At 36.5% G+C, this 13,677-nt stretch overlaps 1 protein-coding gene across 2 annotated transcripts in view; it reads right to left on the reverse strand.

The window, feature by feature from the left end:
* Positions 1 to 13,677, reverse strand: part of LOC113094240 (astrotactin-2-like) — a 500,635-nt gene that overhangs the window by 12,002 nt on the left and 474,956 nt on the right. For both annotated transcript variants that reach the window (XM_026259926.1, XM_026259927.1), the window contains exon 20: positions 12,291 to 12,432. In XM_026259926.1, the coding sequence (XP_026115711.1) occupies positions 12,291 to 12,432 (142 nt within the window). The remainder of the gene's footprint in view (positions 1 to 12,290; positions 12,433 to 13,677) is intronic.

A 13,677-nucleotide genomic window follows, 5' to 3' on the forward strand; every position in this document is an offset into this window, starting at 1 on the left:
AAGAGTGTGGCATTCCTTTGCTAAACCTCACCAAAAGACATCACCCCAAATGCAAGCTGGCCACCACCCGCTGCCAATCTCATCGGAACAACACTGGCTCGAGCAATCACACTGTTTGAATAATGTGGTTGTGTGGTCACCCAGTTGAGTGCTTTTTTTATCAGACAATTTGTAGTTTGGTTTAAGGACTCTAGATGGGGAACTCTGGAATAGTTGCTTATGTGTTGTTTAAGGTGTTGCAAAGATGCCAAACATACATTTTGTGTTTACATGCTCCAAATTATCTCCCACTCTTACTCTCTTAAGTAGGCCTATAAAGGTTTCAAAATAAGGTTTTCACAGTGATGCCACAGAAGCAGCATTTTTGAATCCCCAAAGAACCTTTCAGTGAACGGTCCATACCAGAAAACTTAGATGTCATAAGAATTACAGAGAGAATGAGCCTTTGATTGTTTTTTTTTTTTTCTAAAGAAGAAGCTTGCTTGTGCAAAACATCGCTTTGCAATACAGTGGCTATAGTTTTGGTGATGCTGGTCATTGCTGTACGATTTTCTGATCTATTTTTAAGCATATCTAAAAACTATGTTTGAGCAAATTAGCAATGGTGATTTTTTTTAAAATTCATAAACAATTTCATAGAAGCCAATAAGAGTTTATTTAATTTTTTTGTCTCTTTAGAATTTCAAATGCCATTTTTCTGTTTTCATTGCAATACTTCATATTTATTATCTTTGCTTCTCTCTCTGGATGTCACATGTCATTTAAATCCAACTCCAAGTTTGAGGAACTCTGCAAACAATTGGCAGTGATAAAGATCACCCAGGAGAACAAAGACTAAGTGGTCTGGCTCATCGCTGGGAATGTCAAAACATGCCGGCAAAACACACATTCCCCTTCGCCCCCCAGCTCACAGCTCATGGCTGTTTTGATTTCTGGCACCTATCGTTTAGCTGTTAAACGAGTTATTTTGTGGCAAATCTTAGCACTGATTGAGAAAATGTTGAGATATTTAAGCGCTGGCTAGACATATAGTGGTTTTCCACTGACTTCAGCAAATATTGCCATTTTATGTTGAAGTTTTCTAGAATAAACTGAGATGTAAAGTGAGAAGAACGTGTGGTACTTGTGCTTTGGTATACAGTGACTGTGTTGTTAGTAGTGGTCAAGGCATTGTTATACAATGTTTTGAGCACTGATGGGGAAAGTTACTTTTAAAAGTAATGTAATGTTACTCCCTAAAAAGCAATGAAACACAAATATGATGTGTAACATTTTTTTTTTTTTTTTTTTGCTTACTCATTTGTTTGAATTGGATCATTGAAGGTCACCTGGAAAGACCTTGGTTAATAAAATGGGATTAAATAAATTAAATACAAATACAGTGGTATGTGTGTTATCTATTTAATTAATTACTGTTTGCGTCATTCTGAGTTTGCATTTAACTATTTTTATTCATTTAAGGAATAGTGAATCTGTTTTTGTTTAAGTGAGATGAGTAAATTCATGTTCACATTTAGTCTAGAATTACAGTAAGCATCAGGTTTGCATAGCACACACCTTAATGCATTTAATGCACTTCTGTTTTTTCTCAGCATGGGGACAGGACAGCTGTCCGTTAATAAAAATCAAAGTAACTGGCATTACTTATTTATAAATAATAATAATAATAATAATAATAATAATAATAATAATAATAATAATAATAATAATAATAATAATAATAATAATAATAATAATAATGTGTTCACTAGTTACTTGAAAAAAGTAATCTGATTATGTACCTCACATTACTTGTAATACAATACCCCTAACTCTGGTTTTAAGTGAATTTTTAGCATATCGGGTGTAGGGATGTGTGATATTGACTGACTGACTGATTGACTGACAATGAATGAATTAATTCATCTTTGTATGATAATTAATATTTTGTTCAGTGCGTTTTTGTGCTAGTACTGTGGCTGGTTTAGGCCTGTCATAGATAAAAAAAAAATATGACACTAAAACTGCCAGTACATGGAATCGAGTATAGTCTTAATGAGTGAATCGTTGAATCATTCATCCAAATGATTCATTCCAAATGGCTAAGAAACAAAAGGATCATTGAAAAACTGAATCAAATGATTTATAAAAAAAAATAAAAAAAATAATAATAATTAAAAAAAGATTAATTCAGGAGCAAAACACCACAGTGTTGCTCTGAGACACACTAACGTTTCTGATCCAACTTTGTTTTTAGGAATGAAAGCGACAGTGAAAGTTCTAATAGGAAGAGTCTAATGTTACATCATTTATTCATGACTATTAGCTCTGGCCAATCCCTGGTTGACACTTGGATTATATAAATTCAGAACTTTCTCTTTTACATTTGCAGTTGATGAAGTTACGTTCCTTTATTTGGATTTAGGCTATATCACTTATGCACAATGCACATTTCTTAATTATGTTTCAATATCTCTGTTGATTACGATTGTATGATATTTGAATACTATCAGTCTTTAAAAGCAAGACATCTAAAGTGTATCTAAAGTATACTTGCAATAGTTCCACTTTAGCAATCAGATATACCTTAGTATACTGTATATTGATTCCTACTTTAGCACTACTTCTGCACAATTTAAGTGCATTACATACAAAATTATCTGCTCCAATTTAGCAGAGTATAAGCATACCAGATTATATAAAAAGTTCCACTGCAAGATATTTTATTAAGTACTTAAATATGTAAAAAATGTTTGTAGTATACTTGGCACATTGTTAAAACAAAAATTACAATATTATTGTAGACAATAAACACTACACACCCCTAATCGGTGGGAAGGTGTTGCCTGACGGTTAGCGACTCAGACTTGCAATTGAAAGGTTGTGAGTTCGAGCCTCGGGCCGGCAGGAATTGTAGGTGGGGGGGGGGGAGTGCATGTACAGTTCTCTCTGCACCTTCAATACCACGACTTAGGTGCCCTTGAGCAAGGCATCGAACCCCCAACTGCTCCCCGGGCGCCGCAGCATAAATGGCTGCCCACTGCTCGGGGTGTGTGTTCACAGTGTGTGTGTGTGTGTGTGTGTGTTCACTGCTCTGTGTGTGTGCACTTCGGATGGGTTAAATGCAGAGCACGAATTCTGAGTATGGGTCACCATACTTGGCTGAATGTCACTTTCACTAATCGGGAGCCATACGTTTAAGCAATTTAATAATAGTGATGTTTGACATAGTAAACACAAGCAATTTGAGGATTATAATGGATCTGAAGACAGAGGGTGTTTCCAAGTGTCTCTGGATGGATGCATTTGTTTGTTGAGGAGAAGAACAGATGCTGACATGTCAAGTCACACTGATTTATACAGTGCTTTATTCAATACAGACTGTTTCAAAACAGCTTCACATTAATAAACAGAAAAACAACAGTGTTAATGTTGTAAATTAAAATTATGAAACCAATTAAATTGCAGATGTAAAGCAGCTCTACAGAACACAATAATGTCAGTATTTGGCTCAATTTAGTTCAGTGCTGTTTCAATTCGATGAGGGTCAATGCTGCAACGTTAGTGTCATTATTCAGCTCAATTCAGGGAAAATGTTGTTCTTATCAGACTGATATTCTCAGAGCAGATATATTGATAATATTTAACATTACATAACATTATCAATTTTGTTGAAGCTTTTCAGTCAGCCTATAATGTTTTCCACCAAAAATGATTAACTCCAAGATAATACTTGCAGAGTAAATCTCTGCATTATCACTACTAGAGGGCATATGGCATTTAGGAGTTTGTTTCGTACTTGAAAATATGCATCTGGGATGTTTGATGTTCTTAATCTTGTTGGATGTTTCCAAAGACCAAACATGTGGCATTTCTGAAGCACAAACACGTTTAAGAAAATACTTTTGGAGGAAAATATGTGTTCAGTGTTCCTCATCGGTATGCTAATCTTAGTATCAGCATTTAGGAAAAAGAAACCAGGAAGCATTTAAAGATCTTGTCATAGTCTCATAATGGGATGCCTTCCAGAGCGTTAGTAGCTAAAATAACACATATTTCCCTCTGTTTGAAGGGTTCGTTTTTAACTGTTCCCTCAAACTGTGAAATATACCAGAACAGCAATCAAACGTGGTTAAGGAGACAAGGGCAGAAGATGGATGTACCAAAGATATAGTTCATGAATTGTTTTGGCCTTACATCGAGTAAGTCTACAGCTAAACAGAGATTTGGACCATGAACCTAAGAGAGCATATGCATAATTCAGGCATCTCATAATTCAAGCCACGTTATGGGTCATACTAGGTTTATCATGCTTCACTGTGTCAGCGACCATGATTTATTCTGCCCTCAAAGGATCGTTCTTTTAGGGTCTGTTCTCAAAGTTTCACGAGTAACTTTCTCCTGTTATTCAACAGTGCTACATTGTTCATTCAGGTTATTTTTAAGTAATTGTCAGAACATAACCTGAAAAAATAAAAAAAATACCATCATATAACCTGCGGAGAACATGTCCCTCATTTGTAAGTCAATAATCAGCTAAATTAGTAATGTTCTTCATTGTATATATTAGGTTACATATACTGTGGGCATGCAAACATTCTGGGTAAACAATTCCTTTAAACGTAACCCAAGGGTCTGAAAAAGCCTGGTGAGGGACCAAGGAGGCAATGAAATGGAAAGTAACACAACATTTAGGAAAGAAGTAAAATGAACACAATGTTCTTGAACCCCTAACCCCCAAGAGAAATTCTGGAAGAAGGTGGCACAATTAAATTTGACACAGGTTCATCCTGTTCATAAGAAACCCGTGTTCTGACATGTCTTGTCACAAGAGGCCTAAACTCCCAACAAAGAAAACAACCTTTTTATTACCTGTCTGGGTCCTCTCCAAAAAGAGCTGCATAAACAACTTACAGAAATAACAATGGGTAATACCACACTTAGCAAACTTTAGCCACCACATCCAAACCACATCGATGTACTTTCCAGAGATTTTAAGACTATTAGGTCGGTGTTGGAAGGATTTGTCCTTCCAAAGCATCCAGACTGAATATATCACATTTATGCTGATTACTCACAGTGTTGATTCCTTGCAGGTCATAGACTGCATAATTCTGTAATCAATCCTCAGTATTACTTTTGTCACACTAGGTCTTTAAAAAAACAAACAAACATGTAATTAACATAAGCCAGTTCTGTCAAGTGACAACTGCCAAAACATCTGTAAGTATAATGACTGGATTGGACCAGATTAATATAATGCACTACTCATGGTTGTCCTGCTGGTTCAATTCTACATAGATAGGGTACCTGTCAGGTTCTGTATTTTTAAAATTCTATTCAACACCTACAAAGTGTTGAATGGCATATAGACAGTTTTTGCCTCACTATAATGCATCGCGGTTACTACGGTCACAAAATTATGGCCTATCTGTGCTCAGAATTTTAAAATCCACAAAATGAGGTAGATCCTTAATTTCAGTACTTCATAAACTCTCTGACAATAGGCATAAATAGACAGTAGTCTTCATAGGTTATTATGCAAAGATATAGGGAATGATAAAATACTGTGTATATCTTGGTACCTCTGTAACAGAAGGTGACCAGGAGTGCATTTTCCAAAAGCATTTTTAACTAACTATGGTCGCGAGTTCTGTTGTTAACAACATACTTTAATGAGTCACCATTTCCTGAAATCAAATTTTAAAATAGACATTCGCGAACAGCATTGCAAAGTATGTGGCTGTAACTACAGCTCTTGACCTCTGGTTTGAAGCATAGATTCTTCTTCCCTATCAAAAGCTACTCTCAATGCTGCATTTCAATAAAACTTATTAGACAATTTTTGTTTGACTGGTTGTGAAGCATGTGTGACAAACAGACCAGATCTACCGGAATTCTAAAGATATTTGGCATGTCACCATATTCTAATTTGTTGAGATAGTGAATTGGTGGGGTTTTGTTAAATGTGAGCCAAAATCATCAAAATTAAAAAGAAACAAAGACTAAAACTTCTTCAGTCTGTGTGCATTGCATTTATTTAATTACGTTTCACAATTTGAGTTGAATTACTGAAATAAATAAACTTTTTACAACATTCTAATTTATTGAGATGCACCTGTACATTTGAAGCTCAGTGACATTTTAAAATAAAGCTTTAAATGTCTGAAGTCATATTTTATGAAGTCATCACCCTAAAAAAAAAAATAAAAAAAAAAAAATATATAATTGTGTACGAGGTACTAGACTTCTCCCTAAGGTATGTGAATGCTTGTGTCCCGCAAGCGGGATAGCAAAGGTTTTTCATTGCAGTGAACAATTGTGTTTAAAAGTCTAAATGCCAACAGATATGAACTAAAATCTAATATTTCGGTAGATAAAACATGTTGTTAGTTTTGGAAATGATTACACATCTTTTTTCAAAGCAGTTTGGCTTTTGTACTTTACAACACTGAAGTTATTGGAAATGTTTCTAAATCTAAATCCATGAATATATATATCTGTTATGACAGTTTCAACAATCAATATAAACATTATCCATATCACAAAAAAAAATAAAAAAAATAAAAAAATAAAAAATAAATAAATAATAATAATAATAATAATAATAATAATAATATCTTAATTTGTTTGTTTTATTCCTCAATGTCAGTTTTGTCAGCTACAGCATTACACTATCATAATAATAAGATTGAGTGACAGCAGTTGTTGAATTGGAGGTGTCCACCCAGTTATTTTTATGAATGGGAATTTTAGCTTTAATTTTAAAAACGCATGTAATGTGAATGGTTAATTTTGACTGATTTGGCCATTCAAGTTAGAAATACTAAGAACTCTTTTCTGTTTTATCATTTTTATAAAATAACAATGTTAGTATGAAATATACACACATTTAAGAAAAATTAAGCAATTATAGTAATGCGGGTAATATTTCTACAAATTTATTACATTGCAAAATTAAAAATGGTCATAATGACTGCCTTGCTAGTTATAGTGTAATAATGAACTTATTTACTCCCGACATCTGAGCCGCTGAAGATGATTACATTTACTTTTGAAGGGAATGCACCCCAGATCTACCTAAATTTACATTTACCTTTACATTTTATAATTAACAGTAACAGACGCTTTTATCCATTACCTTTACATTTTATCATTTACAGTAACAGACGCTTTTATCCAAAGCTGTTTGTGTGTAGTGCTGAAAACTGAGAAAGTGAAGGAAGTGAGAATGAAACCATAGAGGATAGGGGAGAGGGAGAGAGTGAGCGTAGGTTTCATCGAAAGGTGACCTGCGGTGGAGGGTGTGCTGTTTCAAGAGTAAGTGTGAGGTTAGAAGTTATGAGGAAGTGGTCTGAGGTGTGCAGTGGAGCAACTAAAGTGTTGTCCATGGAGCAAGAGCGTGTGTAGATGAGGTCCAATTTGTTGCCTGATTTGTGAGTCGCTGTAGTAGACGCTCGCTTGAGATCAAATGAGTCAAGCAGAGTATTGAAGTCAGTAGCCTGGGGTTTTTCTAGGTGTAAGTTGAAGTCACCGACCAGTACCAGAGGAGTACCATCCTCAGGAAAAATTGATAGTAACACTCCTCCAAGAAGTTTCCCATTTGACCTGGGGGACGATAGACGACTACAAAGTGGATATTAACAGGGTGGGTTATAGTAATTGCATGTTTTTCAAATGAACTGTTACGTGTAAGAGTTGGTTAAAGATCAAATGTCCATTCTTTTGAGATAAGGAGACCAGTACCTCCACACCGGTCGTGCGAGGGGTGTGGGAACAAGTGAAATTAGAGGAGAGGGCTGCGGGAGTTGCAGTATCTTCAGGTTTGAGCCAAGTCTCAGTTAGGGCCATGAGGTTGAGACCTGAATGATATATTAATATTGAAAAATGCGTCTATGCTTGCACTAATCATTCATGTTTTAGCCTCACCTACAGAAGAATAGAGTATAAGGTTTTTTATGAATCAGTTGCAAATCGCCATGCCTAATAATGTGCTAGTTAGCAAGTTTTGCGGCTAAAGTAAACAGCATGGCTCATCACCCCGAGGAAGAGAGGGGCAGGGAGAGCAGAGCATCTAAAGAGACATGCAACAATACAAAATAACTGTTTTTGACAAGGTAAAAAGGGTGTTATTTTACACTACCAGTGAGAATTTTTAACCAAAGTATGTTATAGACGTTCACAGGACACCATAACACAGGATGATTCTGAGGTTAGCTATATCAGGGGCAAAGCTTGATAGTATCTGGATCTTCCATTTGGCCTAGCCTTGACACACTGCACATACACAAAATGCATAGATGTTGCAAAGGCTCCTCTGTGACTCCAGAGCATCCATATTTTAAATTACATACATGACTGACTTTGTACCCTTTCTATGTGGTTCAGACCCAGGTGTCTGACTTCGGGTACCACTCTATGCATGGGTTGTTGTCACAAGATGCTAACAACACACACTTCCTTCATGGACTAGGATGTGGTCTTAGATGGCCATCCAGCCCAAGGGATCTGGAGAGGTCATCTTCTTGACTAGCACATCAATTGCCTTGAAATGATGGCTGTATTATTGAAATACTTCCTACAGCATTTAAGAGGCCACCATGTCCTAGTGTGGGTGAACAACACTGCGGTTGTCTCTTACAAAAATCACCATGGCAGCCTGTGGTCATGCAGCCTCAACAGGATAGAGCAGCAGGTTCTACGTCGGGCACAGGACAACTTCCTGTCCCTTAGGGCAATTTACATTCCAGAGCATATGAATGTGGGAGCAGACTTGCTGTCCAGACAAGCTATGACACTCCGGGAGTGGTAATTCCAGCTCGAAGTAGTCAAAAAATTTGGGAAAGATTTTACAAAACAGAGGTGGACCACTTTGCTTCACAGGAAACAATTTTCCCCTCTAATTCTCTCTGACTTCTCCAGCTCAGGGGACAGTATTTCAACACCTGCCTGAGCTCTAGAACCTTAATGTCTGGCCACTGAGAGTGACCAACTAAGAGATATGCTGTGTTACCAGTCGATGTAGACCCAGTTCACTGCCCAATTGTTTCAGTGCTTGAGTTCCTGCAAGATAAACTGTCCAGAGGCAGATGTGCTTGTACTCTCAGAGTCTATGTGGTCACCATTTTGGCTTGCCATACTCTGATTGACAGGGTTCCTGTGGGAAAGCACCCTCTTGTCACCAGCTTCATTCGTGGATCTAAGAAGTTGAGGCCGCCGACCAGAGAGACAGTCCCTTCATGGGACTTGGCCATAGTGCTTGAGGGTCTGGCTGGGACCCCTTTCAAACCACTAGAGTCAACGCCTGTCAGGTTTCTGACTCTAAAGATGGGTTTTGTAATGGCTATTGTTTCTCTGAAGAGAATTGGGGATTTGCAGGCTCTGCCAGTATCACCATCCTGCTTCCAGTGCAGCAGTGCTGGTATTCTCACTCTCATAAGCATTGAAATGCAGCATCAAGAGTAGCTTTTGATAGGAAAAGTTTTTGCTTTGCATGACTGTAAGAAAGCAGGAACAAGATTCTGCACCTCAATGCTGCACTGTAGGTTTGCCTGGACATCCTTTCACACAAAGGTTTAACCTGAATGTGTGTCCATTTCACATCTATTTATAACCCACTCAGGTGCACATATTCGAACCGTCAGTTTCAACCGTCATTTAACAGTATAATCCTATGAAGTACCGGATTATTGTAGTATAATTTTCACAGTGAGAAAAAATCTCAAAGGGACTCGCTGACTTGTGAAGAAAAACGAAGGGAGGACAATCAACATCATCAGCTAGTTATCCTAATGTGAGTTTTGTTTTACTGAAAGAAAAATAACGGAGAACAAAACAAGATTAAATTCTCCAAATTTGTGGTATGTTTGTGGCTGCCAAGTTTCTGCTATAGAAACATGCAACATTTGATTGGTGTAGCTTGTTCACTCTCATTGGCTATAGTGGGTATCACATCAGAGGCAGCCTGATCAAGAGTCATACATATCAAACATTTCATATTCACAATTTGGGACTGTGCAGGCTCTGACATGATCGGGAGTATTAAAATAACCGTAATTAAAAAAGGATTTTACAACAAGCCTCAAATCGAGCCATGCCCTCAGAAATGCATGAAAAACATTAAACACACCCAAGAACAGGAAATAGCATGGTATGCAGCAATAAATATTATATATTATAAAACGTATTCTCACATTCTTGTGGTATGTGTACATATTCATCTTTGATGGCCTGAAGGTGTTTACACTTTCAGATCATTTTCATTTTCATATGCAGACTTAGATGTAGATGAGTTTGTTTCTTCATCTGACAAGATTTGAAGAAAGGTAGCATTTCGTCACTTGCTCACCAATGGTTCCTCTGCAGTCAATGGGCGACATTGGAATGACAGTCCAGTCCAAACATCTTATAAAAACATCAAAATAAAACTCCCTAATTTAAAGTGTTTTCCCTCAATAAACTCCCAATTCGCTGCTTATTAATACTGTAGTTAGTAAGGTAGTTGTTAAATTTAGGTATGGGGTAGGGTTAAGAGATCTAAAATATGGTCATGCATAATAAGGCAATAATATGTGCTTTATAAGTACTGATAAACAGCCAATATGCTTCTAATATGCACGCTAATAAGCAACTAGTTCATAGTGAGAACTGGTTCATTAAAATAAAGTGTTACCTCCACAAGTAATCCATACAACTCTACTCCATCAATTGACATATTATGAAGCCAAAAGCTGCATTATTGTAAGAAACAAATCCACCATTATGATGTTTTTAACTTCAAACCGTTGCTTCTGGCTAAATAGATAGAGTCCTCTATCCATTATATTTATATATCCAGTGAAAAAGTTGGAATGAGGAGAGAAATACACTCACCGGCCACTTTATTAGGTACACCTGTTCACTTGCTTGGTAACACAAATTGCTAATCAGACAATCACATGGCAGCATCTCAATGCATTTAGGCATCTAAATATGATGAGGACGACTTTCTATAGTTCAAACCTAGCATCAGAATGGGGAAGAAAGAGGATTTAAGTGACTTTGAAAGTGGAATGGTTATTGGTGCCAGATGGGCTGGTCTGAGTATTTCAAAAACTGCTGATCTACTGGAATTTTCACGCACAACCATCTATAGGGGTTTACAGAGAATGGTCCGAAAAAGAGAAAATATCCAGTGAGCAGCAGTTGTCTGGACGAAAATGCCTTGTTGATGGAGAATGGGTAGACTGGTTAGAAATAATAGAAAGGCAACAGTATCTCAAGTAACCACTCGTTTCTACCAAGATATGCAGAATACTATCTCTGAATGCACAACACATCGAACCCTGAAGCAGACCGGGTGCCGGTCCTGTCAGCTAAGAACAGGAAACAGAGACTACAGTTCACACAGGCTCACCAAAATTGACAACTGAAGATTGGAAAAACGTTGCCTGGTCTGGTGAGTCTTGATTTCTGCTGCAACATTCAGATGGTAGGGTCAGAATTTGGCATAAAGAACCTGAAAGCATGGATCCATCCTGCTTTGTCTCAACGGTTCAGGCTGCTGCTGGTGGTGTAATGGTGTGGTGGATATTTTCTTCGCACACTTTGGCCCACTTAGTACCAACTGAGCATTGTTTAAACTCCACAGCCTACCTGAGTACTGTTGCTGACTACTTCATGGATGTGCAGCCGACAAATCTGCAGCAGCTGCGTGATGCTATCATATCAGTATGGACCAGTATCTCTGAGAAATGTTTCCAACACCTTGTTGAATCTATGACACAATCTGTCCAACCCAGTACTAGCAAGGTGTACCTGATAAAGTGGCCAGTGAGTGTATGCACAGCTCAAGCACTGTTTACAAGAGAAAACAATCCAAAACATTTCAAAAGGATCCATTGGTGAGCAAGTGACAGAATGCTACATTTCTCCAAATAAAAAACTACTAAAAAAATGAATAATAATAATAATAATAATCTACATCTTGGATGGCCTAATGGCTAAGAAAAAATTCTCAGCACTTTTTTTTTTTTTTTTGTGTGTGAACTATTTCTTTAAGTTGGGACAGCAATAAACATTTTTACATTCAAAAAAAAATATGCAAATAACTTTATTTCATGTAATGACAAAATATTAATGACTGAATATTATCAGGGATGTTACTTTGCTGCATATTGTTCTTATAAATCCCTTTTAGATAAGATTATATTAACAATATTACAAGGTTGTTGAAGCTCTCACTGAAATGAAGAGCTGATTATGTAGGACTTTTTAAAATCATTTTTTTTTTTTTTTTTTTAATTAACATCCATGTTTACTGTGGCTCTTACTTATAAAGGCTGTCGGGCTCCAGGCACTTGAAAATGAGAGAGTAGATCAAACTGTGAGGATGTTCTCCACTTCTGCGTCCCGCTACTACACATGAGGAACCCAGACCTGATAAAAGATCATCCATGAGGCTCACAACCTCTCCTGAGAAACACAGAAATGAAGAAAAGAGATCAGTATGATAATCCAACAATTAACTAAACACAACCAACTAAATACATTTTGGCAAATACCCAAAATAAAATAAGTTTACATTATGCTATTTTTTTTCAGTTAACATTTATTTTAAGTGAGATTTTATTTTTATTTTTATTTATTTTTTTATTTCATTTAACTTTAGTTTTAGTTAAGGATAATAAAACTAAAGCTGACTCCTGAAACTTAAAAAAAAAAAAAAAAAAAAACTATGAAAGTGTGCAATTTCAAGGCGTTGTTTTTATTTATTTATTATTATTATTATTATTATTATTATTATTATTATTATTATTATTATTATTATTATTATTATTATTTACTTATTTATTTTTTGGTAGGCCTATATATAGCCAATAATTTGAGTGCATACATCATTAAACAGCAATTAAAATTTTGCACAACCCTATTACGATAAAAAAAAAAAAAAAAAAAAAAACAAACAATAGTCTTAGAGCAAAACACTTTCAAGTGTTTTTCCAGTGAATTAAAAAAATGATACATAGGCATTTGCTAAAACCAGTTCCCAGCACGACCTATGAGGCAAAGCGGACACGAAAAAAGCAAGCAGCAAAAACAACATTTGACACCTCCAATTTTAGCAACTCTGGAGCTAGACGAACATGCGTCGTAGGCTCCCATCAGTTTTTAACACGTTCCAAAATACATATCAAAATGGCAGAACGTGTCTGGGTTGTGCATCCCAAGGGAACAGTAAAAAATGGGCAACGGAGGGGAGGTCTAGAAAGGGGGGACTGAACGAACGAATGATTTAGCCACTTTCCCAGAAAGCACATTGTATATAAGGGAAGCTTCCCGCTCACATTCCACACCTCAAGAGTGCCCAAGCCAAGATGTCTTTTTATAAGATCTCAAAACCCTTTGCTTTCACTTTGTGGCCCCCACATCTCAAGAAGTTCTGTATATTTTGAAACTTGACATTCATGAAATGGAAAACAACGGAATGGTAACTCCACTTATAACAGCAAAAGATCGATGTTGAATAATCCCAATGATGGAATGCCCTTAAATGCATGCATATTTTCTTCTCATCCAAGAGACCCATGTTGCTTATGGTACAGTGTTTCTCCAATGCCTCCCTTGAAGTTGACTGTCAAAACAATGGATAGTAAATATTCCAGTGTGCCATATGCTAAAAAGGTTGCTTGAAAATAAGTCTTAATCGATTATTTGCCC

Source organism: Carassius auratus, unplaced genomic scaffold (genome assembly GCF_003368295.1).
Source record: "Carassius auratus strain Wakin unplaced genomic scaffold, ASM336829v1 scaf_tig00215316, whole genome shotgun sequence".
NCBI classification, from domain to species: Eukaryota; Metazoa; Chordata; class Actinopteri; order Cypriniformes; family Cyprinidae; genus Carassius; species Carassius auratus.